Source organism: Suillus subaureus (assembly GCF_016647635.1).
Source record: "Suillus subaureus strain MN1 chromosome Unknown BJ212scaffold_448, whole genome shotgun sequence".
In the NCBI taxonomy this organism is placed as follows: Eukaryota; Fungi; Basidiomycota; class Agaricomycetes; order Boletales; family Suillaceae; genus Suillus; species Suillus subaureus.
In genome coordinates this window covers 1-13734 of record NW_024539004.1, presented here as the reverse complement: position 1 = coordinate 13734, position 13734 = coordinate 1, and the positions used below count along the sequence as shown (strand labels likewise).

The 13734-nt window shown below is 48.1% G+C and overlaps 3 protein-coding genes across 3 annotated transcripts; 2 read left to right on the top strand and 1 right to left on the bottom strand.

Annotated features, from left to right (window-relative positions):
- Positions 1-1370: 1370 nt before the first annotated feature.
- BJ212DRAFT_763605 (uncharacterized protein) lies at positions 1371-1899 on the bottom strand. The gene is made up of 2 exons (XM_041344012.1): positions 1740-1899; positions 1371-1688 (listed from the first exon to the last, which is right to left on the bottom strand). Exons 1-2 carry the CDS (start codon positions 1845-1847, stop codon positions 1524-1526), a joined length of 273 nt encoding a protein of 90 aa, XP_041184995.1. The 5' UTR covers positions 1848-1899; the 3' UTR covers positions 1371-1523.
- Positions 1900-2216: 317 nt separating this feature from the next.
- BJ212DRAFT_1415621 (uncharacterized protein) lies at positions 2217-3024 on the top strand. The gene is made up of 2 exons (XM_041337554.1): positions 2217-2666; positions 2715-3024. The coding sequence occupies exons 1-2, from the start codon at positions 2448-2450 to the stop codon at positions 2817-2819; spliced, it is 324 nt and encodes a 107-aa protein (XP_041184994.1). The 5' UTR covers positions 2217-2447; the 3' UTR covers positions 2820-3024.
- Positions 3025-13056: 10032 nt separating this feature from the next.
- Positions 13057-13537, top strand: BJ212DRAFT_1415582 (CHAT domain-containing protein; the record flags this gene model as incomplete). Its single annotated transcript, XM_041337552.1, has 1 exon — positions 13057-13537. A coding segment is annotated over exon 1 (360 nt), but the record flags the coding sequence as incomplete, so codon positions are not given.
- Between the last annotated feature and the right edge of the window lie 197 nt (positions 13538-13734).

The window sequence follows — 13734 nt, the reverse complement described above, 5'->3', positions numbered from 1 at the left end:
ATGCCCATCCAGCATCTCCACCAATCAGAGCTGCCCATCACACAGGTCGTAAGTGTTCGTAATTGTTCGTAACGCGGTTAAGCTAAGCGTTAATTTCAGCGTTTTGCAGATGTATATATAATCATATATCGGTATATATGACAATACCTTCGGTTCACGAATATGTACATATTTTGTTCCAAAGCTACTCGAAGAGTCATTTGGCATGGTCGAATTGGTAAGCAGGTATCCTGCCCTCTCGAGCGGCTCCACCTGCTGATAGGCTCCCACCCCGAGTCGATGTATGATGCCCGGTACACCCCAACCCATTAGATCGTGTCAGTGACTCTGGAGCCAGACGAAGCTGGATGGTTGACCTCGCAGGCGAGTGGGTATAGATTATAGGTCTTAAAGATATATACTCTAATGTAGTTTTGCAATCATCTGCTTCATATGCTAAGCGACGGTGTTGAGGGGGGGGTGATGCATGTTTGGACTTGAGTGTTACCTCATGTTGAAACGGATCAAAGCTCCGGGTTGGAACAGGGCAACTAAGCATTCCAATATAAAAATCATACTAGCCTCCTCCTTCGACTTGATCAGTTCCTATCAACTTCCTCTTAACACCTCTAGGTCACATACAACGGTACACCATGAGTCTATTGAAGATCCCCTTCATTCTGGTTTCGGCCATTGGTATTCATATTTCGTTCACTTCTCCTTCCCCGCCACCATCGTCTAAAGAGAAGGTGGTTCCCTCGTCGTTAGAATCCTTCGTTGGATGGCTTTTGAAACTTCGCGGTACGGAGTTACTGAGGGTGGGTTGCTCCTAAACACCGGTCGTTGTCTTTATTGATCTGTGGATAATATAACAGATCAGCGCATGGGCAGCATCGTCTGCTGAAGTGGCTAGCATCCTGGCCATGCATATAGGACCCTCCCATATTCCAGAAGGCATCTATGGCGCTAGAGCTGTGCAGCTTTTGTGCGTTCTTCACCCTACACCAATCACCCCTGCTTTCCTTGTCGGCAGTATTGCTGTCGCAATTGGCGGCGCATTGAGGCTTTATTGTATCTTGACGTTAGGGAAGCTTTGGAGCTACCACCTCAGCGTCAGAAAAGAGCACAGACTTGTGACAAGCGGGCCATACTCGGTGGTGCGCCACCCAAGCTACGCTGGCCTCCTTCTCCAAAGTGCTGGCGTTGTTATCATGTACGGAAGTCAAGGATCGTGGATGAGGCAGTCTGGGATATTACAAGTGCCTTTCATTAAAGTATTAGCAGTGACTGGCTTTTTTGTCTCTACCACATTATGCGCTTGGATTTCCATCAACCGACCTGCAGTGGAGGACCAGATGTTGCAGCGTGCTCTGGGCAAAGAATGGGAGAATTGGGCAAAGAAAGTGAGATACAGGCTTATTCCTGGGGTTTATTGATTACACACATATAACCGTACGAACTCACCGTTACACCTATTTTCCATTACTTACGTGCAATCTATATCAGGGGGGAATCACTACTTGCAAAAGGCCGAACATGCGAAGTTAAAGAGTACCTAGCTTTCTTTGATGTGAAGGACGTGATGGCACAGGAGGTATTCGAGTGATGGAGGGAAAGGGGATTTGTAGATGCCTTCCACTGATGCTAGAAGGACGTTGTTCATGTGATCCTTTTACCCCAAATTCTCTTGATATGAGAGACGGCTGGTACTATATATCATAATTCTGTCTTGATGACGGTGACAATGCGGTTCTACATACCACGCACGCCTGAAGTCGGTCATATGGATCGGACCGATATACCACAATATTTGAAGCGGGATCTGGTTGTATCGCACAAGATCCCCCCACACCAATTTGTGCACCCATGTCTTCCTAAGCACGATTGGGTTGAAGGTGTTGACATGTCAGTACTTCAGTATGGATGCATCTGAGTCACGCTTTTGACTTCATTATGTAATTCGATGTTTTCATTTTCAACGTTTCAACCTGGGGAACGCACTATACAGTCTATTATGTACAGGTTTATTGAAGCGCCTCGTATTATAACGAGGGTTCGTCTCAAAGACCGAGCTCGAGTACCCATGTGAACTGTTACCTTTCTTTCCACAACACCCTTGGCATGGTCTCAACCAGACCCATATAGAACAGTTTGGCTTTTCAGTCAATGTGCGCTTCATTTTCAGTGGTTTGTATTGTCTGCACTATGAAATATACTAAATTCTATATCATGATTTGCCTTAGCGCCTTAGCCTCATATTGTGCTAATTGAGTACTATGGTGAGAGTAGAGTTTGCAGGACGCTCTGAGGCTCGCATATTCCTTTCAACTATGGTGCATTGATGTGCTTTCGCTGCTGACTGACCTTGACATTGTCCTACTGATGCTAATTGGTGATCTAGCACTTGGTTTAATCAAACTGGTGTCTATCGTGCCGAACTGCCCTCAACCACATGTAAATACACGTGCATGCATGGCCTGAACCCTCATCCTCTCCCTCCTCTCACCAGCTGCGAGCTTCATCCAGTCCCCATATTTCTACCCTGTTATCCACCCACCGCTCAGCCCATCCTCTTTCCTCGTTATTCCATCATCATGCCCGGTAACTGGGACGGCAAATATATCAGACTTGAACGTGAGTCCCACATTACCTTCGTATTCATTTTGTGCATCATCCTCTTGCCCTATCTACAGTCATCAGTGTGAACGATCTTCCACTCCCTTCCGAGCGCATACCCGCAGGCTTTTACGTCTCTATTAATGTCGATTCGAGGAGGCGCTGGAAATCAACCGTCCGAGTATTATCATCCGACGAATCAAAAGTGTTGGGCGACATCGTGATCTTGTAAAGTCTATAACAACTTTCACATGCGATTCGAGGACTGATCATCCATTTATAGATCATTATGCGAGGTGCCTGAATTATCGGTGGAGATCAGGGTATCCTATGAGCTCGGTCGAATGCTAGGCAATGGGAAAGTCGTTGCAAAATTAGAAATGTCGTGGGATGAGCTACTCGATCATGGAGATGGGCCTTTTCGTGAGTAACCTCCTTCTCACTCATGCGCATATATTCATATCTCGCAGACATCTCCTTCCCGCCCGTTTGTAGTGATAAGTCTTCCCTCACGTTGAAGGTTGCTGTTCTGCATCCTTGCGACAATCAGGACAGCGCACTGTTTGATGTGAGCGATATCGGCCTTTGTGTTGTCGAATGTTGTTGATGGAACACCTACTGTAGTCTATCGTTGAATGTGATATTGCTCGAGACACGGATGCGGGACATGAACGATTTGCCACGTATGTGGCAAGCGGGACAGTCTCTCACCTGAACTATGCTATACAGCATTTTCAGTTGGTCCTGGACCAATGTCAGGCCGGCCATCCTGACCAGGCAGCAGCTCTTACCAACCTCGCGTGGGCTCGCCTTCAAGACTACATCCAAAACGATCCTCAAGACATCGAGTCTATCACTTCTCTCTTCCGCGAAGCCCTTGCGTTGCGTCCACAGGGCCATCCCGATCATCCATTATCTATCTATCACCTCCTTCAAGCGTTGATCTGGTGCTACAGCAAGGAGAACTTCACCGCCGCCTATATCCATGAATCCGCGCAACTGTCCTGCAAGCTACTGCGCCTCTGTCGAGAGGGCACCTACCTTCGTAGCATCGTGGTAGGAGCAAATGGCATTGATTTTGTGATCTGCGCATGCAACAATCTCCCAACCGACACATCTGATGAATGCATTCACCTTCGACGAGTCGTGCTCGAGCTCTGTCCTCTGGGCAATGAATACCGTCCCAGCGCCCTCCACGAGCTTGCACAAGCAGTAGAAAGGCGCTTCAAACAATCTGGTAGCATTGATGATCTAGATGAGTGCATTCAATGTCGTCGCGAAGCCGTTTCTCTGTGCCTCGAGGGACATTCTAAATATGAGTCCTACTTGAATAACTTGGCCTTGTCACTCAAATTCCGCTTCGATTACCAAGGCAACTTCCGTGACCTCAACGAGGCCATCTCTTTGTATGAAGAAGCACTGCGCATTGGGAACAAATATCGTGATTTTTCATTGGACAACCTCGGACTTGCCCTCCTCACCCGTTTCAACCACTGTAATGATATTAACGACATCATCAGAGCCATCAGCCTCCATCGCGAGGCACTGACATTGTGCCCGCCTGGGAATCCATATCATGATTACACGCTTAACAACCTTGCCCTCGCGCTCCAAACCAAATCGGATGCCGGCGAGGATCTCAATGAGGTCATTGACCTGTACCGGGATTCGCTTCTGTTCACGCGGCTTGACGATCCAGAGCGCCACATAAATCTCCACAATTTGAGCTCAGCGCTCTGTTCTCGTTTCACGCAAACTCATGAGAATGAAGATATCGAGGAGGCCATTCGACTGTGCCAAGAATCATTGGAGGCTTTGCCTTCACTGCATCCAGACAGATATTTCGGCTACATGCTGTTACAGGAAGCCTATTTGTCTCGTTACAGAGTGCAGTGCAAGTCTGCTGATTTGTCACTCGCTATGGAGAACTTTAGACTGGCATCACGACATCTCACTCAAGGATTTCCGGAACGTATCAAAGAGGCTGTAGACTGGGCTCGCCAAGCAGAAGCTTATCGACATGACTCTGCCCTCGAAGCATACCAAGTGTGCTTGCAGCTTTTCGACAACCACATCATGACGCGATCGACGATTATCTCACGGCGTGAGGCTGCAGCCGCTTTTCGCGGTGCACGATCATTGCCAATAGATGCAGCTTCATGTGCTGTACGTCGTGACGATCTGCGACATGCAGTTGAACTCGTGGAACAGGGTCGTGGTCAGCAGTGGTCACTGGCATCCCGACTCAGGACTCCGCTGGAAGATCTCGAGTCCACGAATTCTAACATAGCTCATAAGTTCTCGGAGCTCAGAAAGTGTCTGGCTGATGCTCAAGGTTCCACAGTCAGCACGGACGGAGCTATTGCTGATCAGGCAGCAGTAGAGTACAGGAGAATTACAACGCAATGGGAAGCTGCAGTAGCTGAAATCCGTAATCTTCAAGGTTTCTCGCGGTTCCTGCTCCCACCTTCATACGAAGACTTGCAAGCGGCAGCGCGTCATGGCCCAGTCATCATCCTCATTGCAAGTCAATACTCGTGCAGTGCCATCATTGTCCCAACGTCAGGAGATCCCCACCATGTTTGCTTCCCGCGCATCACTCTCACACATCTGGAGACGCTCAAGAAAGACTTTGCCAGGGAGATACGACAAGCGTCTCGCATGCGTCCAGAGGAGACGAGGAAGGAATTGCAAGTCCTCTTGCGGACAGTATGGGACGAAATCATGCTACCCATTGTCATTGTCCTCCAACGAGATCTCAGAATAACGTGCCGCTCTCGAATCTGGCTGTGTCCAACTGCAGCTTTCACTTCCATTCCTCTCCACGCAGCTCACCCCTTTCGAACAAAGGCAGACGGACGTGGGCGGGAACTATGCCTGGAGGATGTCTACATCTGTTCTTACACACCAACACTTTCAGCTCTGATCAGATCTAGACAGATGATGAAGACGCGTGTGACTCCGTCCTTTGCGGCAATCGGACAAAGTTCACCGGGCGTGGGACAAGGTGAGGCGCTCTTGAATATCGACACCGAGCTTGAGCTCGTCTGCAAGCTCGTGCCCATGACCGCCAACCCCACCACTCTCTCCAGCGACGACGCCACGCGAGCAGGTGCCCTCGACGCATTGCAACGCAACACTTGGGTACACCTCGCTTGTCATGGAAAGCAGGATCACGAGCAGCCTTACAATTCACGTTTCGCCATGAGAGATGAACCTCTCACGCTGCTTGACATCATGGAGAACGACACTCCGCACGCTGAGTTTGCATTCTTATCAGCATGTCATACCGCCGTCGGCGATGAAGAGACACCCGACGAAGTCATCCACCTCGCAGCTGGACTCCAATTTTCTGGGTTCAAGAGCGTCATTGGCACCCTGTGGGTGGTTGATGATGCTGTCGTGAAACACGTGGTCGAAGCTTTCTACGAGAATATGTTCAGTGATTCGGAGGACGGTGTTGTCATGGACTGTACGAAAGCGGCCTGGGCGCTCAACCGCGCTACAAATGCCGTGAAGGCGAAAGTACCGCTTGAGCAGAGGATGGTTTTTATTCATATTGGTGTGTAGTCTCATGTCGTGTTGCTTTCGTCTGGTACGGCTTCACGGCTTTGTTTATATTGCTGTATTTTTCGTCTGCTAGTACTTTAAGTTATAGGAATTACCTCGTCTTTCTTGTCCTAGATTTCTCCACCTCATCAACTCTGCTGACAACACTCAGTCAGCGTAATCATTGAGTAAGGTGTCTATCGTTGAGATATCAGCCCTGAAAACTTGATGGGGAATAGGGAAAATGGTAAACTGATTGATGTGTTAAACGACTTCGTTGGCGAATGTAGTGGGTCCTGGGGCAACGAGCGACGCGGTACCGTTCATGGCGCTTGATCTTCTTATCGCAAAGATCCAACAAGGCAGTCAAACACCTATGTCGCCATGATCTGCTCATGGTTTGCTACAGGCTCTTGTATGACTTATATCTACTTCGCAATTTATACTTATAAGTATCACGACAAAACCTAGAATCAATAAAAACAGATTCTCCCACTCCCTGCACACTACCCGCTCATCACGGATCAATTATATAGAGCATCTCCCGCGCTACACACTACTGCTAGTTGATATGTGGACGCGCTCCTGAAGAGATTGAAGTCATAGCAATTTCTGTATCAGAGTTGACCACAAGCTTAGCGTGATATTCTCGAACATCGAGGATGATCGATGAGGCGTGGTCCCAGCACAAACAACTATACGAAGTGGAATATCTAAGCGAAACCAAAATAAATCTGAGCCTCCATGGAATATGTGTCCTATAGAAATGATGAATCATGGTCGCATGTAGCGGTCGGTGACAGCTTGCATACTGCCGAGAGTGTTGGAGAGAATAAACCAATCTCGAAGCAAGAGACAGCCAAAAAAAACTAGCACATACAAGACTTCAGCGGAACAGGAATCACATTCACATTATGAGTGTACCTTGCAAAGTAACTAGCGTGAGTTTTCATCAACACCGTGAAACAGTTCCCAATGATACCCCTTGTTGAGTATCGTTGTAGTTCACAGAAGTGCTTCACAGTAATGCAAACCGCGAGACACAGTGTAATAACCTCCCATACAGTGTCAAGTATCCAAGTCATGGACTGCAGAAATAGAAAATCTCCTGCGTAGCCAAATATGCACTGATAAGTGCCGGAGAGAACGAATTCCTCTGATATTTTGTAATGAGCCTGATGCACTTGAGCATTTCATACATAATTATAGCTTACCCCCTGAAATCTCCATCTGTATGGCGATCATCACTGCGTTGGCGATTCTGATGGCTACAAAAACGACGAGGAGACATATCAGCACCTTTCTGGATCGCTAATATATGGCATGTAACAGAGTGATCATGATGACTTGCACGATGCTTCAGTCAAGTCGATATCACGGAGGTGTATAGCTCGTTGCCCAGTATTACATTCAGAACGTCATTCATCCAATCAATTGCATCATTTGCGATAAGGCCTGACAAATTCAGCAACATTAGTTATCAGCTTTGGAATATCACAGGCTCGAAACAAACTCACAACTGTGGGAGTAGTTATGTTGAATCAACGAGTTGTTCGAGAGTCTCACTCACCCCAGCATGATAGTTCAGTTGTGTAGACGAGAATGGAAGGCATCGGTACAGAACACTCACTGTGTCTGTCATCGAAACTGTTGGAGCACCGACTGTATGCCGCCCGTCAGAAGAAAGGGACAGGGCCTATGTGAGGATACATACTCGGTGTGTACATCCTGATTGTGAGAGGTGGGTAATGAGCGCGACATCAACGGCTTAAACTTCCAAACGCACACAGCACATCCTATACCAACATAGCGCACCTAGGATGTTTTGAAATCACAATATTCTTGCCACAGTGAGGGATTCGGCCTCGGCCCATCAAAGACACCATTTAGATCATTGATCCAACACGGCCCAAGTCGACCTCGTGGCAGACATTGTCAATTATGACACGAGCAGAATCCACTACCTGTCTTCTGATTCATGTACACGCTGATTAGTACAAATGCGACCAAAAGTACGTACATGCATCGTATCCAATTCCCTGTGACACAACACGATCGACATGTGGGGCGACGAGGGCAGTTGTACAAAGAAAAGTATAAGGTTTTACAAAGAGGGAGAGAAGGGGGCGATTGTACAACAAGGAGGGGGTTGTGTTGTTGTACAAAGAAAGAGCAATCAAGTGATGTGGACAGGAACGGAGGCACGAAGCGGCGGTGATGGTACACGCGTGAATGCAGAGTTAATGAATGTGTGATGAGTCCAGTTTCGTGGTTCATAGGATACTCTGGTGAACTATAGAAGACTAAGCTCATCGACGAGCTTGAGGAGCGAATAGCCAGTTGGGAGAGGGAGAATTTCCCCCATCCCTGAAAAAACCTATCCCCAGCAATGAGTATTCAGACCGTATATATTGATGAGATCAAGAAACCGAAAAATAGGGAGTGTGAACTGCGCATTTCATGGCACGAGCGAGAGCGGCTGATTTTGAAAGATTTGATTCACGTTTGTGGCGGTTCAAAAATAGTAGAAATTCATGTACATAAATCAGTTTCGAGTTTTGTAGGCCTTTGAACAGCTTTAAACACACCATTTCGCACCCATTTCCTACTCATTCCCCATGGTCTACCAGAGGATCAGTCTCGACCGAAAATAACGAGCTCAGTACCTACATTTGGAGGAAGAATGGGAGATCGAGCACATGCTGCTGTTCTTGAAAGTATAGAGCAGATAGAATGATGGGAGGCAAGTCTTAGCAGATTTTACATATTTTGGATGCATGCCGCCAGCAAAGCGGCGAGCCAGTCTATAGAGCTCGATATTACTAAGCTTGGAAACCTACCTTATGTAATATATAGCCACTTGAAGTTTCAAAACGTAGGTTCCGAGGTTCTCAATAGCGACCTAAGTGCTTCGTCAAATCATCAGTTGAGTACTAAGGGTGGTATAATCAGTACTACAGAACACATCTAGATAGTTATTTTAATAAGAAGTGCGCGTCAAGGGATGCTGATCAGGAAATGATTATTTTGAAGTCTAATTTTGAGAGCATGGGACGAAATAAGTAATACGACGCGTCGATATCAATATCGAGACCGATATAATGCAAAATTCAAGGGACACTGTTCATGAGGAAGTATTGTCAATGCATGAAATGAAATGTCCCATTCTTCGCAGCTACAATATCTCCAGCATCCTGACGTCCATCATGTCATCAACCAAAGCCGTGTCCCTGACTTGTGCGGTGATGTTGTTATCCGAAGCGATTCTCTTATACTCCCCACCCCACTGCTGCGCCAGTAAAAGTCCGCCAAAAGGCTGTCTGAGGCGCACCATCAACTTCAACTCTCGCATAGCCGGCTCGTTGTGTATAGGATAGCCGACGAGCGTATCACCTGACAGAAACCCAAACCCGGGCCAACCTACAACGCCCCGCGTCTCCTCTGCAAAGTTAATCAGCCCGAGATCATACCGATTCCACGGACGGACGAGCAAGAATGTTTGCCGAGTACGTTTTTTAGGCGAGAATTGAACTAGCTTGTCTTTCGTTGTGACCAGCAGGTCTCGTAGCCCGTCTGCCTTGACGTGATAAGTGAAACGTCTGGCCCCTTCTTGATCAAGGCTCTGCCTGACTTCTGTGAGAGGAAATGCAATGCAAGGCAATTGCAGTCTGGCGTTTGCGAAACGAGGAACGCCGAGGTTTTCAAGAGTGGTATACAGTTTCGAAGCCGACTCCACAGTTACAATGTGTCGCAGCGCGGAGATCGATACACGCATATCTTGTCCAGATAGAGATGGTGTGTATGGCGGAGCCTTGTATGAGGAAATCTCGGCTGGGAGACAACTGTTGAAGGTGGACGATCGTCCCACCCAGTCCAGAGCTGTGATGTCGCCCGAATGGGCTATGATCTCCTGCAAGAGTCGTCCGAGCGCCTTTTGCCTTTTCTCTCCATAGATAACGGGAAGGTTGACATCAAAGATGCCAAACAAAGAGTACGCGATATCTTCCTCCCTAGTGGTGTCACGGTTTGACGCCCATTGTAGTTTCTCTCGGGCATTTCTTGTCCCTGGACGGAAGTCGGCGAGCGCGAGCGCACTTATGCCAGTTGAACGCTCCAATTCTTTTTTGATCCTGTCAGACTCCTTGTGGTCGTGTGAGCGTATGTTGAGATATAGGGTCCAATCTGCTTGGTAGAAGAGAACAATTCTAGGAGCGAGGAACTCCTGAACAGTCCATCCTCGTGTGTTCCAGGTGCTGTTTGCAAGCGCGCCAGAGTTTGACGAGGGCGGGACATCTGATAGGTAGACGATGGTGAGCGCTGAGTAGTGATACCAGATGAACATGGAGTTGACTGATTCTTGTAGCTCGATGTTGTTGTTCTGGTCAATGCAGCACGTATCAACCCACGCCCAGCGATGCCCTGCACTGTGAGCGACTTGGCAGAACTTCTGCAACTTTGCAATGGTTCCGACCGGATCCAAGTCGTATATCTCCTTGCCTTGAATATCGTACAGCAGCGGCTCCTCGGTTTCCCACCTATGGGATAACATGGCCCAACCGAAGAATCCCGCAACTACTTCTCTGATGGACTCTGTTTGAAGGGGCACGCGCATCCCCAATGAAAGCAAAAGCTCTTTGTACTCTGTACTCCCCGTGAATGCGTTGATCTGTCCATTTCGATCACATATATGCCCAGTGATAGTATTGATTAGACGAAGTGGAGCGTTTTCCAGTTGGGCGCGAATGGCTCTTCGAATAGCATTTTCTAGTTCAGATAGACTGATGTATTGATGGCGTAGCTCTGCAAAAATATAAATCATCTTCAAGTCGACGCTTGAGTTGTTTGGGACTTGCGTCGTATCTGTGGGTCGAGTGCATCATCCAACTTGGAGAGCAGTATCTTAAAAGCCTCGAGCGCATTATCATAGTGCCGTACTCCACGAAGGGCTGCATACTTCAGCTCGTACCCGATATAAGAAGAAGGGTTGAGTTCAATGACCTACGAACATCATCATAAATGTTAAAACAATGACAGATATCATCCGTACCTTGTCCGCATCCGAAAGGGCGTCCATATAAAGGTTTTGGCCCAACTTCACCTTACTGCGATGTGCAAGGAAGGATTCGTACGAGGAATCCATCCCGAGTGTTGCAGAAAGTGTGTTCTCGACGGACCAGAGCTGAAGATTCCCATCAATGTCTCCACTAACTAGCAGTTCTCCGTTGGGAGAAATTGCAACGCAGCAAACATGTACGGTGTGTTTGAGTGGTTGTCCTATCTGCTTGTGCAACTTGGTGCTCCACAGTTGTACAGTATTGTTGTCTGAGGCGGTTGCAACGAAGAGGCCATCAGAAGAAATGGCAAGTGATGGGTAGAAAGTGTGACCGGTACAAGGTTGACCGATTTGGGTCCCGTTCGACGAGTCCCAGAACTTGACTGTTTCATCATACGATGCAGAAACAATTTGCTGACCGCCAGGCAACCACACAATGCTTTGAACTTGAGCGATTATGATGTCGAACAGAAGCTCGGCGTTATTGGTGTTCCAAACCCGGATGGTAAACTCCGTTCCAAATGCTAATTTCAGCCCATCTGGGCTAAAGGAGACACAAAATACTGGACTCCAACCCTGGAGTGTTGAGAGAACAGCACCAGTCTTCGCGTCCCATATGATAGCTCTTTCATCATATGACCCACTTGCGAGTCTCTTTCCATCGGGGGAGAAACACACCGAGGACACCCAGCTTGTATGCTCCACCAGCGGGTTGAATACCATCTGCTTGCTATCGACGTCCCAGATGATGATGGTTCCATCTGCTCCACCACTCGCAATTCGCATATCGTCTGGCGATACAGCAACTGAATTCACAAAGCCACTGTGTCCCTCGAATCGTCCTCCCACCAGTTTTCTTTTCTTCACGTTCCAGATTCGCAGGGTTTTATCCTCTGAAGCAGTGATGATCCGTCGACCGTCTTTGAAGACCGCGACTGCAGACACTTTCTTCGTGTGCACTTGCATCGTTTGTGTTAGCACCGGCCGGGTTGTCTGCGCCGATGTCGCACGCCTTCTCACAGCAAGATATGCTTTTGTTCTATCGAGCAGTCCTGACATATCAATAGACAGGAAGATAGACGGTCAGTAGCGTTTGAAGTTGACGAGAAGAGTACCCTGGTTAAGTCGTCGATTTTATGTGTCATGAATATAATTGGGTTTCTGCCCATAACTTCAAATCATGTAGGCTCTTTATATACTTATCGTTTGCTCGATACGGATCTTGCACGGACCGGTATACCACGTTGCTACAGCATGGATCTCATTTCGCCCCTTCCATCACTAGTGTCTGACCATAAACGCCTGTGATAATCAAATCCTTTGAAGCACTAGAAAAGGGCCGGACTTCGGACTTTACAGAATGCTCAAGAAGGACTTTGCCAAGGAGATACGGCAAGTGTCTTTTATGCGCCCAGAAGAGACGCGAAAGGAATTGCAAATGCTCTTACGGACAGTATGGTATGAGATCATGCTACCCATCGTCATCACCCTCCAGCGAGATCTCAGACCAAAGAGCCGCTCTCGAATCTGGCTGTGTCCAACTGCAGTGTTCATTTCCATCACGCAGCTCACCCCTTTCGAACGAAGGCAGGACGGACATGGGCTGGAACTATGCCTGGAGATATCTACATCTGTTCTTACACGCCAACACTTTCAGCTCTGATCAGGTCTAGAGGGTTCGACTCCATCCTTCCTGCAATCAGACAAAGTTCCCCGCGCACGGGCCAAGGCGAGGCGCTCTTGACTACCGACACGAGTTTGAACCCGCCCACAAGCTTGTCCCCACGACGGCCAATCCCACCACTCTCTCCGGCAACGATGCCACGCGAGCAGGTGCCCCCGACGCATTGCAACGCAACACCTGGGTGCACCTCGCTTGTCATGGAAAGCAGGACCTCGAGCAGCCTTACAATTCACGTTTCGCCATGAGAGATGAACCTCTCACGCTGCTTGACATCATGGAGAACGACACTCCGCACGCTGAATTTGCGTCCTTATCAGCATGTCATACCGCCGTCGGCGATGAAGAGACACCCGACGAAGTCATCCATCTCGCAGCTGGACTCCAATTTTCTGGGTTCAAGAGCGTCATTGGCACTCTGTGGGTGGTTGATGATGCTGTCGTGAAACACGTGGTCGAAGCTTTCTACGAGAATATGTTCAGTGATTTGGAGGACGGTGGTGTCATGGACTGTACAAAAGCGGCCTGGGCGCTCAACCGTGCTACAAATGCCGTGAAGGCGAAAGTACCGCTTGAGCAGAGGATGGTTTTCATTCATATTGGTGTGTAGTCTCATGTTGTACTTTCGTCTGGTACGGTTTCACGGTTTTGTTTATATTGCTGTATTTTTCGTCTACTAATACTCTAAGTTGTAGGAATTCCCGATTCATCTGTTATGGCTGTCACGTACTCTTATGCTCCAGTTGTCTTGGTTTCGCGTTCGCTTTCGCAGTGTTTTTATCTATTCTAGAGTCTTCAGCAAAGTTATTCGTTGCTCAACGGCGACGTGTACCTGCTGTAACAGGGCGCCCAGCCC

Excerpts from the sequence above, each read along its gene's own strand:
- BJ212DRAFT_763605 (XM_041344012.1), bottom strand. The coding sequence starts at position 1,847 with ATGGGTGCACAAATTGGTGTGGGGGGATCTTGTGCGATACAACCAGAT. Across the intron at positions 1,689-1,739 it reads ACCGACTTCAGGCGTGCGTG|TACCAGCCGTCTCTCATATC; the intron begins GTATGTAGAACC and ends TATGATATATAG.
- BJ212DRAFT_1415621 (XM_041337554.1), top strand. The coding sequence starts at position 2,448 with ATGCATGGCCTGAACCCTCATCCTCTCCCTCCTCTCACCAGCTGCGAG. Across the intron at positions 2,667-2,714 it reads GCATCATCCTCTTGCCCTAT|CCGCAGGCTTTTACGTCTCT; the intron begins CTACAGTCATCA and ends CCGAGCGCATAC.